Here is a 12,080-nt window from a genome sequence, read left to right on the forward strand (position 1 = left end):
GTGCTTAGTGGTCGCACTTCTTCTGTCCTTGTTTTCTTATTTATATGGCTATAGAACCTTTTACTATTGATTTTAGTGCCCTTTGCAAGGTCCATCTCTGCTTGGGTTTTGGCAGTTCTCAGTTGATCTCTAGACTTTCTGACCTCCAAAAGTTAGCTTTCCTTGCTTATCCATCCCGTGTTCTATTCCTTGTAGGCATTCTGCTTTCCCTTAATCACCTGTTTGAGATGTTTGCTCATCCAGCTTGATCTGCAACTCTTCCCTACGAATTTTTTCCCCTTACTTGGGATTCAGGTTTAAGATAATTTCTGCAACTTTAATTGAGAATTACTTTGATGCCTCCACATTCAGTTTCTTGAGTTCTTCAGTTTAGTCCACTTCCTTAAGTAATTCCTTAATTTTTTAAAGTTATCCCTTTTGAAATCAAGGACCCTTGTTGCAGATCTATTTTTGTTTATTCTTCCATTTAGTTTAAACTGAATTAGCTCATGATCACTTAAAGCCAGGGTGTCTCCTGCAACCAGTTCTATGAGGTCCTGACTACTTACCAATACCAAATCTAAAATAGCATCATCTCTTCTTGATTCAGTGACTATATTTGGTGAAGAAATCTCACCTATCATATCCAGGAAAATCTGGGCCCTACTATTATTAGTAGCGCTTGTTCTCCAATCTGTATCTAGAGAGTTAATCTTCCATAATATCTCAATTCCCAGTAGTATTTATTTCATTAAAGAGGTCTCTATCCATATCCAATATCACTATTGTTGATTTAATACAGAAGCAATTGAGACTCTGCCACGACCTCCAGATTGTGTGTCTTGTTAAAATGTGGGCAGTAGGCAATGTCCATGTCCTCTATCCCCTATCTTATCAGTGCCTTTTATTTGGAAGAATTGTATGGCATTTCACAAACATCACATGGATTCTTACTATAATTGCTTGTGTAGTCTATGCTCCATTCCATGTGCAAAACTCCTGTAGACTTAAGCTGGAGTTGGTGACAAGGTTTGAGTATAGAACACACGAGTTCCTTGTTACCCAGATGTATCACACTATGGGATAGGACAAGAAGTTAAATACTTTCCCTAATAAACAATGGAAGTGGAGGGGAATGGGAATTTGCAACCAATAAACTGAATTTCCCCAAATTAGAATTTGGCCATAAAGCTGCTGATTATGCTTACTGTTGTATTAAAAATTTCATGGTACTCTTCATATATAAAAGTGATTAGTATTTGTCCTCTGGAAGGTAGCACCTGGCAGCATGCTTCTTATCGTACCAGACTACTAGCAGTGGTTCTAGCTACACCACTCAATGGAAACCCTGCTTCATTTTAAAGTTTTCTATGGCTGTTGCTGACAAAGATCCCTTCAAAGGTTTTTGATTGAGATCTTTAGTGAATTGTCTGCAATGAACACCCTAACAATAGTTGATTGGGTAGGATAGACTTTTTTGTATTAATGTAGTTTAAAACTGTCGCAGATGCATGAGAGTTCTGCTGAACCATCCAGATTTCCATCAAAAGGAATGCCCATGCAAGGTAGGTGGGCAAAATGTGGCCATCTTTAGGACATAGTGTATGCTTGGCCACACCTGTCACTTCCTTCCAATTCTATCTACGTCCCCTCTTTTTTTAGAGACGTCTGGGTCTGTTGGGGCCATTTGTATCTCAGCATTGTTCGGGGATTCCTTTGTTTGTATTTGCATCTTTTTGGTGTGGCATTGGCCTTATGTCACTCTTGGACAGTCTGGCAGGTGTGGAAGGAGGAGATATTGAGTATCCATCCTCTTGGGGGGAATGAGTGGGGGTGTGTAGTGTGGGACAGGGCAAATGGATTGTTTCCTTGGTGATTCACTGGACTTATTCCTGTAGAGTCAGAAAACGTGTACAGTCTATAATGCTAATTTGCACTTGTCTTTTTGAGGCACTCAACGAGCTTTACAAACACTAATGAATATAGCTTTACAACTTTTCCTGTTAAGTAGGTGGGGTTGTCTTTATTTTAAAGATGAGGACACTGAAGTACAGAAGTTAATTGACTTGCACAGGAAACGTATTCCGTGCTTTGCCACAAAACTTCTAACTCCTAGTCCTGTGTCTTAAGCACCATGCCACCTTTTCATGTTTATAAAGATATTTGGAAAGATGACAGCCTTAGATTTGGTTGTGTCTTTGTATTGTGTGCAGCTGATGTTGTTGTAATGGGGAAACCTGCAGGCACGCTATTGTGGCTGACTGGAACTAATGAGCCACGAGGACTTCCCTGAAATCAAACTTCAGTACAGTATGAGCCTTTTCTCTCCTCCCTCCTGCCCGCCCCATAGTGACATTGCCTAACTTAGCATTGGTGCAATAATGCAATTAATAAATTCCAAAAAAAAAAAACCCTACAAGTCTTTCAGCCTTCTTTAAAGGGAGAAGCTGCTCTGAAAAGAATCTGTTTAAAAAAGAAAAAAAAAAATCTTAAGAGCAGATCAGTTGAATATGTATAATAATATCTACTCACTGCACTCACTAAAATAAGTCTTTAATGCTTATTCCCCCCCCCCCCCCCCGCCTTTCTTTCCTGCAGAGCCAAATGCAGATTTGGGGTAGTGACTATGCTTGTGTGTGTTTTTTTTTTTCTTCCAGTGTCCCAACATTGCATTGGCATCAATGCAGTTCAGTCACTTTAAGAAGTGATGAGCCTACTCATGTGGCCTGCCCAGTGGTGTGTTTCTGCCATATTGTATGAGCTACTCAGAGCAGATCTAGGCCAGATAGTGGCATATTGCCAGCAGCTGGGCTACACTACTGTTCCCTTAACTATTAGTATTAGTGCAGCTGAATCCATGCAATTACAATGGGAAATTGAGCGTTTAATGTCGACGTGATTTGAGAGAGTAATCTGGATTCTTTTCTGGCTTGTGCATCAACAGAATTGTCGAGTTCTCATCATTTTTTCCAGCATGAGCTGGAAAAAATCCAGTTTTGTGTTTCAGATTCCAGGCTGATTTGTCAAGGATGGCAGCTAGGTTTTTAATACCTATAAATGGAACAGACTTAATTTGGAAGATGTTAAGGTACATAGAAGAAATTCCATGATACCACTTAGTCACTGTTCAGAGTAGAATTGCTCCTTTTTTGGATTATTTAAATAAACTGAGATGCTGGATAACAATGCTCTTACTATCTGTTATTGCCAGGCTGTTAATGAAAGAATCCTTTTTCTAGGAAACACTTCAGATTTCATCCCAGAAGGATACATTCTAAAGCACGTTAGATGATATCATGTGGCAATAACCAGACTGCTTTTCCAGCTCATAGCTGTTTTCATAGCAATATTGTTGGAATTCTGGCAACATGTTGGAAAGTTTTATATGTGCATGAAGTTCTTAGCATGTAATGTGAAAGAAAATTGTGGTAGGCATTCTTCCCATGCCCTTGTCCTTTGCTCACTCTCAAATGCACCTTCTGTGAAATAAGAAGCAATAGTTGTCCTTTTACAGCCAAAGTTCTAATCTGTGTTGCCAGTTCTTGGGGACCCCTGAACATTCAAACTTGTGCTTGCAAATGATATTCTTTGTGGTTTTGAGGGATGGGGTTGGGGAGGAGCTGGGGGTAGAATGAAACATAAAGGTTAGATTAGCAATTCTTTGAAGAGTAACTCCAGATGTCTACTAATTTGACACTTGTACAGAATATTAGGAATACAATAATGGCTTTAAATCTTATTTAAAATGGCTATTGGAGTCCTAAGCATAACTTTAAAGTCCCAGTCTTTTTCACTGTGACTCTTCATCTTCTTGAACCTTCATTACTCAACTTATAGGAATGAAGTGAGTATTTGATGCTGGGTACATGTGTGGTCCAGATGTTTTCCAACTTGCAAAATTCAACTAATCTCTGAATGATTTAAAAAGCCACAATTTAATTTCTCTTCTTGAAAAATCAAGAGCAGATTTCTATCACTTGCATGCCCAAGTACTGTATAGACAATTGCATATGTACAGCAGGTGCAAATGTGTACTCTTCAAAAGTTTTTTGTAGGACAGGAAATTGGAGAGGGGTGGGTTGGGATTCAGTGAAGGTAAAACACTGTCTAACCTAACTTCCAAAATCTAGGTTTCTTGACACCCTCAAGAAGTGAATGTTTTCCCTGGGTAGACGCTAACTTCTTTTTATGTTTTGTTCTAGTCTAGGGCATGGCTGGATAAGATGCAGGAGCTGGAGGACACACTGGCTAAGGAAAGGGACAACTATCGCAGGATGCTTTCTGACAAAGAAAGAGAAATGGCTGAGATAAGAGATCAGATGCAGCAACAGTTGAATGACTATGAACAACTTCTGGATGTGAAATTGGCTCTGGATATGGAAATCAATGCATATAGGAAATTGCTGGAGGGTGAAGAAGAGAGGTAAGAAATGATGTTCCATTGAATATTGTTGGTGTCTTTTGAAAGACAGATCAATAAACCTCAAGAGAAAGCTCTTTTGTTGGGAGACTTTGATTAAACACTTCAGGGTCTTTTACTATACATGTCCATATTTACCTTTCAAAAATAAGAGGCCCTATATAGCCCCCTGTAAGGTGTGGAGCTTTTCATATTAATATTCTCAAAAGCTAATAGGTGTTAATAATAAATAATTTAAAGGCAAGATGTGGTAAGAAGAGATGAGCAAATCTGCAGGGCATTTATGCAAAGCCTTACTTTTTTCAGCAACCTTTAACAGTACACCTGTAAAGGGAGAAAATCCTTAGTATTAGCAGTTTTAAAATATGGAGGTGAGGAAGCCTAAAAAAAAAAGGTAAGGTGCAAGTATTGCTTATTTTGTTAGTCTGACTTAAGTGGAATAGTATGCAAACTCTTGGGGAGCCAGATATGACAAGTGTACTGTGGTGCTTGCAGTGGCAGCTTCTTTTGTCAACCCAGCCATAAGGAAATGAAAATTATGTGCTATGTAAGAGAGCACTGAAATACTTGATGTGCCACATATGTGTTTCCTTCCTCAAATCCAGGTTGAAACTATCTCCCAGCCCATCTTCTCGGGTGACAGTCTCTCGGGCATCATCAAGTCGTAGCATGCGCACAACCAGAGGAAAGAGGAAGAGAATTGATGTGGAAGAATCTGAAGCCAGCAGTAGTGTCAGCATCTCCCATTCAGCTTCTGCTACTGGAAATGTTTGTATTGAGGAGATAGACGTGGATGGGAAATTCATCCGCTTGAAGAACGCTTCTGAGCAGGTTTGAAAACAAAATGATGTGCCATCACTTTGTGATATACTGATTGCAAGAAGACAGCCTCAGGCTGCATTTGTCTTTCAGGCTTTGTATCATGTGCCTGAACCCAGGAGTGCTGTAGAAAGCAAATGGCTCTAGGATTCGGTATTAAATTAATGATCCAGCATGACCTCTTACCCAACATTCTGGCATTGGAGGTATTTTCTTTCTGATAATGCGTACAACTGAGATTCCTAAACACTTAATCACGTAAGATAATAGTCGCATTTCTAGGCACTGAGCATACATGTAGTAAGAGACGGTCCTTGCCGCAAAGACCTTGCTATCTAAAATGACAAGGCAAAAGGCAGCAAAAAGAAAATAGTCTTAAATTACAGATGTGGGAACTGAGATACACAGTTCAAGGTGCTGTCTGTGTAGGCATTTGCCTCAGTTGCACTCATCTAGTATCCAGCTTTCATTGCAAAACCCTAATTTACATGTCCAAAACCACTTATTTGCACCAGTGGAGTTTACTGCTGCTTAGAACTGGGGTAAATGGCACCAGTGTAAGTCACACCATACAGTGCCTTGTCCTGTCAATATGCGAGGCTTGTGCTGATTTAGCTACACTGGCTAGCCACAAATGATTGAAATCATGTCACATCCACACTGTAGATGAGGCATGCTCATGGTTGTGCAGAAAGTCTGTGTCAGCTGGAAACTGAAGGCCATGTCTACAAGACCATGCTTTCTCTCCTTGACCACAGTTGCCAAAATGGTGCTGAGTGTGGTTTGTCTGTGACTGTTTGCAGCTAAACTGCGTTCAGAATGAGTTTACGTGCATCCAGCACTGGCGCCTGATGCCAGCAATGGATAGAAGTTTCAAATATAGACAACACTTGTCCCTTCACTTTTTCATATATTACATGAAGATATCCCTTTTCTCCTTCAAAGGTGTGATCAGATAAAATACATTAATTTTTTTTAAAAAGAGCTCTGAGCTCCTCTAGAAGGAGCTATAGTAAAGCATAGTACTAATCTGCAAAAGAGAGAAACTACAAACTTCAAACCCTAATTGTTGCAGTCTGACCCAGTGTCCCTTTCTCCATTTGCTAAGTCCCATGTGCTTTCAAGTCACCTAGCTCTGGGGAGCATCTGGTCACTTTCTAGGTCTGGGTATGTGTAGGGCATGCTCCCAGGCTCAGACCTCTTGTCTGAAGCCCTTTCTTGGGACATAGAGCACCTCTCTGCCCAGCTGTTCTAGAACCCAAAAGCAGAGTTTGAGACTTTTGAAGCCCCCTTCAGAACTCCGCCTAAGCTGTGGGTGTAGCTGGCTTCTAATTTGTTTCAGAACAGTGTGGTAGGACAGCAAAGAAAACTGACTTAAAAACCAATTTATTAACCACAAACTTTACTCAAAGTGAACAGCAAAAGTCCTGATGCTCCTTCCTCCTCCCCCCCACCCCGGTGTTTGTCGTCACCCTTCTGAAAGTCCAAGGTTTGTCAGAGTTTAAAGCTGGGCAGAGTCCCTCTTGTACTCTCTCTCCTGCAAGTCCTTACCCTGTATAGAGTAGAACCTCACCCTCAAGTAGGTTGCCTCTGTCCCCTTTCCATGTGTTCCACTGGGATGCTCCAGCCCCTCCTGCAGGTCAGTGTGTAAGAAATCCATTGTTTCATAGTGGTGGGCCTCTGGTTGTCATTCCGAGTGGATATCCGCAGATAGTCCTTCAAGAAGGTGTCCAGCATCTTTCCAGAGCAGGGCACTCTCTGGAATGCAGTGCAATACAAAGTGTGCAGTTCAATATGAATAGAATACGTAGAATACAATACGAATAGAATACAATACGAAGTAGACTTCATAATTTGGTACAGATATATCCCACTTTGTCACAATGACTACTTGATTATCAACCCTAAACCTCAATAAGATAAATAGGGCTGCCTCATATGTCTTAGTATCTTCAGACTCAAGACTGCATTGCACTCACATTTGGAAGTTTATTTCTGTGTTCAGAAAGAAGTTTTTTTCAGAATTAAACCTTCAGTTCTACATAGAACATTGGAAATGTTCCATCTGCAGAGACATAAATATTTGTGTTTTCTTTATTCTTGCCATCACTTATAAAAAGCCATGTTACACCAACCATGAAAAAAGTGTTTGTCACAATAGTGCAGTCACAGAGTACTGTTAGGGAGATGTGTTCTGAAACAGAAACATGACAGGAGTGTCTTTGGTTTTCCAGAAGATTGGACATACTTCATATGTAAAAGTTTGAGTCCTAAAAGGTACTAAATATTTGTAATGGGGTTCATATTCTATATTTCCCGAACCCAAGCTGTGATGAGAGATGTCACATTTAAAAAAAAATAAACCCTTGAACCAATTTAATATCAGAATTATAAATTAGATGTCACATGGTGTGATGTTTCATTCTGGAACATGAGAGCTAATCTGAGTCTGTTTAGCTCTGTAATTATGTGGACTTCAAATATTACAGAAAACTCTCCAAAGTTTTTTTTCTTGCTGTCTGTCGGGGGGGAGAGGGGGCTTTATGATGATTTCGATTTATCTTGCAGGAAATTATACTTGTTGGTGTAAATTTAATCTTAAATTCCTTTCCCTTTGTACATAGGATCAACCAATGGGAGGCTGGGAGATGATCAGAAAAATAGGAGACACTTCTGTCAGTTACAAATATACCTCAAGATATGTACTAAAGGCAGGCCAGGCTGTTACAGTAAGTGAAATTAGCTTTGATAAACATGTGAAACCATTTGAAAGCAATGTAAACACAAATAGAATGAGTTTACAGTTTTTAGTCATATTTTCAGATCACTTAAGATATTAGCATCTCTATTGGCATCAAGTGCACCTTGAGCCTTGACCATGCACTTGTACATGAAGATATACATTAAAACTGTCCAGTCTGCATGTACAAAAGTGGGGTTTTTTTTAAACAGGTAAAACAGATGCGCAGAGGCCTCCACTTTTAAGAGGGGTAAATCCACGAAGTTTCCGCACCTAACCACTTGTCTCACATACTAGCCGTAATCACAGATGTATTGTGTGACTGAGACTCATTTCGTTCAGGTCTCTGTATGACTTCCTTTCTCTTCCAGGTCTGGGCTGCGAATGCTGGAGTTACTGCCAGCCCTCCCTCTGACCTCATCTGGAAGAACCAGAATTCTTGGGGCACTGGCAAAGATGTGAAAGTTACATTGAAAAACTCTCAGGGAGAGGTAAATTAGATTAGATATAGTTAAACCTTTCTTGAAAGACTGCTTACTGGACTGACAAATTAGGTGCTGGACAGAAGTTGCATCCCAATAAAGATGAAGCATTTCAAAAAAATGTTTGAAGATAGTTTTAGGGCCGGCTTTCCAGTAAGGTTGGTCTTGTAAACTTGCCTCCTGGCATTATGGTGAAATGCTTTTACTTTCTGCTTGAATTAAATCTCCAAAACTCAGTAGCATTTGCTTATAGAGATATTGGAACTGTGGGAACACTAATCTATTGAGGAACAATCAGTTGACTTCCAGGGAGAGAGAGAATTCTTAGAGCAGGAAATGTCTAAAAGAAAACGTATGTTAGACCAAAGTCCCTAAAGGAGTCCGTTTAGCTACTGGAGGAACTTAACAAAGAAAACAATATGAAAAGCGCATTTCTTAGTATGTGTTGCTAATGTGTATAGTATAGGCATATGAATAAAGTCTATTCAGGCCGCAGATGAACAAGCAATGGTTTTTTGTTTCAGGGTAGGCATAATATTGGCACCTGGTTTAGAAGCATCAGGTCTCTAGACTTACGAAGTGTTACTGTTTTATTATCTAAAACCTAACTCTTATTGTAGGAAGTTGCTCAGAGAACCACTGTCTTCAAAACAACTCTACGTGAAGGCGAAGAGGAGGAGGAAGTTGAGGAAGAAGCAGTTGAGGCAATTGAAGAAGAGGATCTTTTTCACCAGCAGGTATTTTGTTACGGGCAGATTAGTCTAATTTTTATTTAAAAAATGAGAAGCCAAGCACATGAGCACTGAATTTTGGGAAAATATCAGTCCAAGCTCATAACCAGAACACCCATATAGAGGTAAAGTTAGTGCACAAGATGCTACAGAATACTACATATTACCATAAAGAGAGTTATGGCTGCTGTGGGAAATATTATTTTCAGTTGCCAGACTCTTTGGTTGAAAGCCAAGTCTCATAACATTGTTTATGGGATTAGTATAGATTCAAATTTTTGTTGAACAGTAGTTGAAGTACTTTTTACTTGCACATCTATGTTTCTGGGACTGTACAGTTTAGTACCTTAAAGAATCCTAGCAATTTAAGAAAATATAGCTATATCTTTAATGTACTCAGTTGAAAAAACTAATCGTACTTCATGCCCATTCCACAAAACTTACCAAATATCTAGCTTCACATTCCAAAATAATAATTACCCTTAAACTTGTGTTTTACTGGTTCCCTTTTTTTCACTACCTTCCTCCAGGAGAGGATACCTAGCATTCCTCTGGCTACAGAGGGTAATTTATTTTGAGTTAGAGCTCTGTAGTAATGACTGATTTTTGGCTTAGACTATACCAGGTATCACATGTTTTAGTGGTTTGAAGTGGCATTTTTAAGATGCTGAATCTTCAACTGTAGGATTTTTTTTTTTCAGAGCTAACTTTCTCTATTCCTAACAGGGAGACCCAAGGGCAGCTAACAGAAGCTGTGCAATCATGTGAATTTCTTCAGTCAACCAGCTTCCTCAGATTATGGTAATCCTTGCCTGTAGAGCAGAGCCTTCGCAGAAGCACAATATTTTTATATTTCTTTTATGTGAGTTTTTAAGCTGCAAGTCTGATGGCCTTAATTTCCTTTGTCACCGAAAAGAAAGTTTTGTAAAAGAAACCATATCTGTAACTCTTGCAAGATGTGAATTGTTGACACTGAACTATGTACTGTCTGAAAATGACCCCTCAATTTTTTATGCCAGTCTTTTTTTATTCTTGTTAAAAGGGAAATATGCCACTGTGTTGTATTTTTTTGTTTTTAGACTACATCATTTAGACTAGCCATCTGCTGTCGATCCCTTTATATTTAGGTGCTGTTGGGGAGTGGAAGGCATTTACAAGATGATGAATTCTTTTGTACTGAAGACTTTGTTTTTGTACTACGCAATCAAAGTTACAAAACTTTTTTATAGAAAAGACAAGCTTTTCTTTTTTAAAAAAAAAAAAACCAACAAAGCCTAATCACGTAAGCACTCATCAGAGGATGAAGGAAGCAGAAAAAACTTGTTTTATTGGTACCTTTTTCTTTACTTAGTTTCTTAACCAAGGGTGGGAGGGGGATGTTTCATGTTAAACATGCTAGTTGTGTTTTTAAAGATAGTGTAACTTGCTTAAATTTTCTTATGTGATATTAACAAATAAAAAGCTGTTTTAATATGACATGTCTTGTCTCCACATTTTAGGAAGAAAGCTAAAATTCTCTTCATTGGGGAAAGGGCTAGATATGGTGAAATGTGGAATGTAATCATAGATACCTCTGCATCTGAAATATGTGCTCCTCAGCAATCTGAAAGCTTCCCTATTGCTGCGCCCAGACACCCTTTTAGAAATTTACTGGGCCAGAATCTTTTTCATGCCTTTATCTAGACCAGGGTCGGCAACCTTTCAGAAGTGGTGTTACGAGTCTTCATTTATTCTCTTTAATTTAAGGTTTCGCATACCAGTAATACATTTTATTGTTTTTTAGAAGGTCTCTCTCTAAGTCTATATATTATATAACTAAACTATTGTCATATGTAAAGTAAACAAGGTTTTCAAAATGTTTAAGAAGCTTCATTTAAAATTAAATTAAAATGCTGATATTACGCTGCCAGCCTGGGGTTCTGTTCACATAGGCCGGCAGCAGGTTGAGTGAGGCCTGTGGCCGGTACCCCAGCTGGCCAGGGGCTGGCAGCCATAACTCCGGGCTGGCAGCCATAACCCCAGACCAGCAGCAGTCTGAGCGGGGCTGGCGGCCGGGACCCCAAACTGACAGTGGGCTGAGCGGCTCAGCCCGCGGCCAGTCTGAGGTTCCCTCCGCCAGCTCCTACCAGCCAGGGTCCTGGCTGCCGGCCTGGGGTCCCAGCCCTGCCCACATAGAGTGGGTACCTACCTTCTCCCTGATTCTAGCCCATTCTCTTCCTCTCTCTCGCTGCACTGAGCTGAGGGTGGGAGTGCACTGAGCACAGGGCAGGGGGTGAAGGAGCAGGTTGGGGTGTAGGGTTTGGCCAGGAGCTAGCATGAATGCCTCAGGGTTGAGGCAGGAGGTTTGGGTGTGGAATGCTTACCTGGGCAGCTCCCATTTGGTGTGAGGGGTGCAGGCAGGAATGTGGGATGGGGGGTGCAGGAGCTCCCGTTTCGTGCTCAAGGTGGGGGTGAGAACATGGGGGGTGCAGGAGTCAGGGCATGGGGCTCGGGGTGTGTGAGGAGGGCGCAGGAATCAGGGCATGGGGGGGGGCTGGGTATGTGTGGGGGGTGAAGGAGTCAGGGCAGGGGGCTGGGTGTGTGTGAGGAGGGTGCAGGAGTCAGGGCTGGGGTCGTGGGGGGGTGCAGGGGTCAAGGCAGGGGGCTGGGGTTGTGGGTGTGGGCTAGGGTCATGGGGGTGCTCCCAGCTCCCTGCCCAGAGCAGGTCACGGGGGGATATGCCCTGATTTTTCCCCCCCCTTTCCCCCCGGCCCTGTCCCCACCTCTTCTCCACCTTCTCCCTGGAGCAGCGAGCGCTCTGTGGCTCTGCTTGTCCCCCTCCCTTGCAAGAGCCGTCAGCTGATCAGTGGCAGGGAGGGAGAGGAGGAAGGGCAGGAACCCAGCATGGTGGGGGGTGGGGGGAACCTTGC

The 12,080-nt window shown here is 41.2% G+C and overlaps 1 protein-coding gene across 1 annotated transcript in view; it reads left to right on the forward strand.

Moving 5' to 3' along the window:
• LMNB1 (lamin B1) overlaps window positions 1–10,647 on the forward strand; it is a 41,173-nt gene extending 30,526 nt beyond the window's left edge. The window contains exons 6-11 of the mRNA XM_073344853.2: window positions 4,182–4,402; window positions 5,005–5,230; window positions 7,843–7,947; window positions 8,330–8,449; window positions 9,061–9,177; window positions 9,898–10,647. Coding sequence (XP_073200954.1) covers window positions 4,182–4,402; window positions 5,005–5,230; window positions 7,843–7,947; window positions 8,330–8,449; window positions 9,061–9,177; window positions 9,898–9,939 — 831 coding nt within the window. The 3' untranslated portion in view covers window positions 9,940–10,647. The remainder of the gene's footprint in view (window positions 1–4,181; window positions 4,403–5,004; window positions 5,231–7,842; window positions 7,948–8,329; window positions 8,450–9,060; window positions 9,178–9,897) is intronic.
• The last annotated feature ends 1,433 nt before the right edge of the window (window positions 10,648–12,080 follow it).

The sequence above is a fragment of the Lepidochelys kempii genome, chromosome 5, assembly GCF_965140285.1.
Source record: "Lepidochelys kempii isolate rLepKem1 chromosome 5, rLepKem1.hap1, whole genome shotgun sequence".
NCBI lineage: Eukaryota > Metazoa > Chordata > Testudines > Cheloniidae > Lepidochelys > Lepidochelys kempii.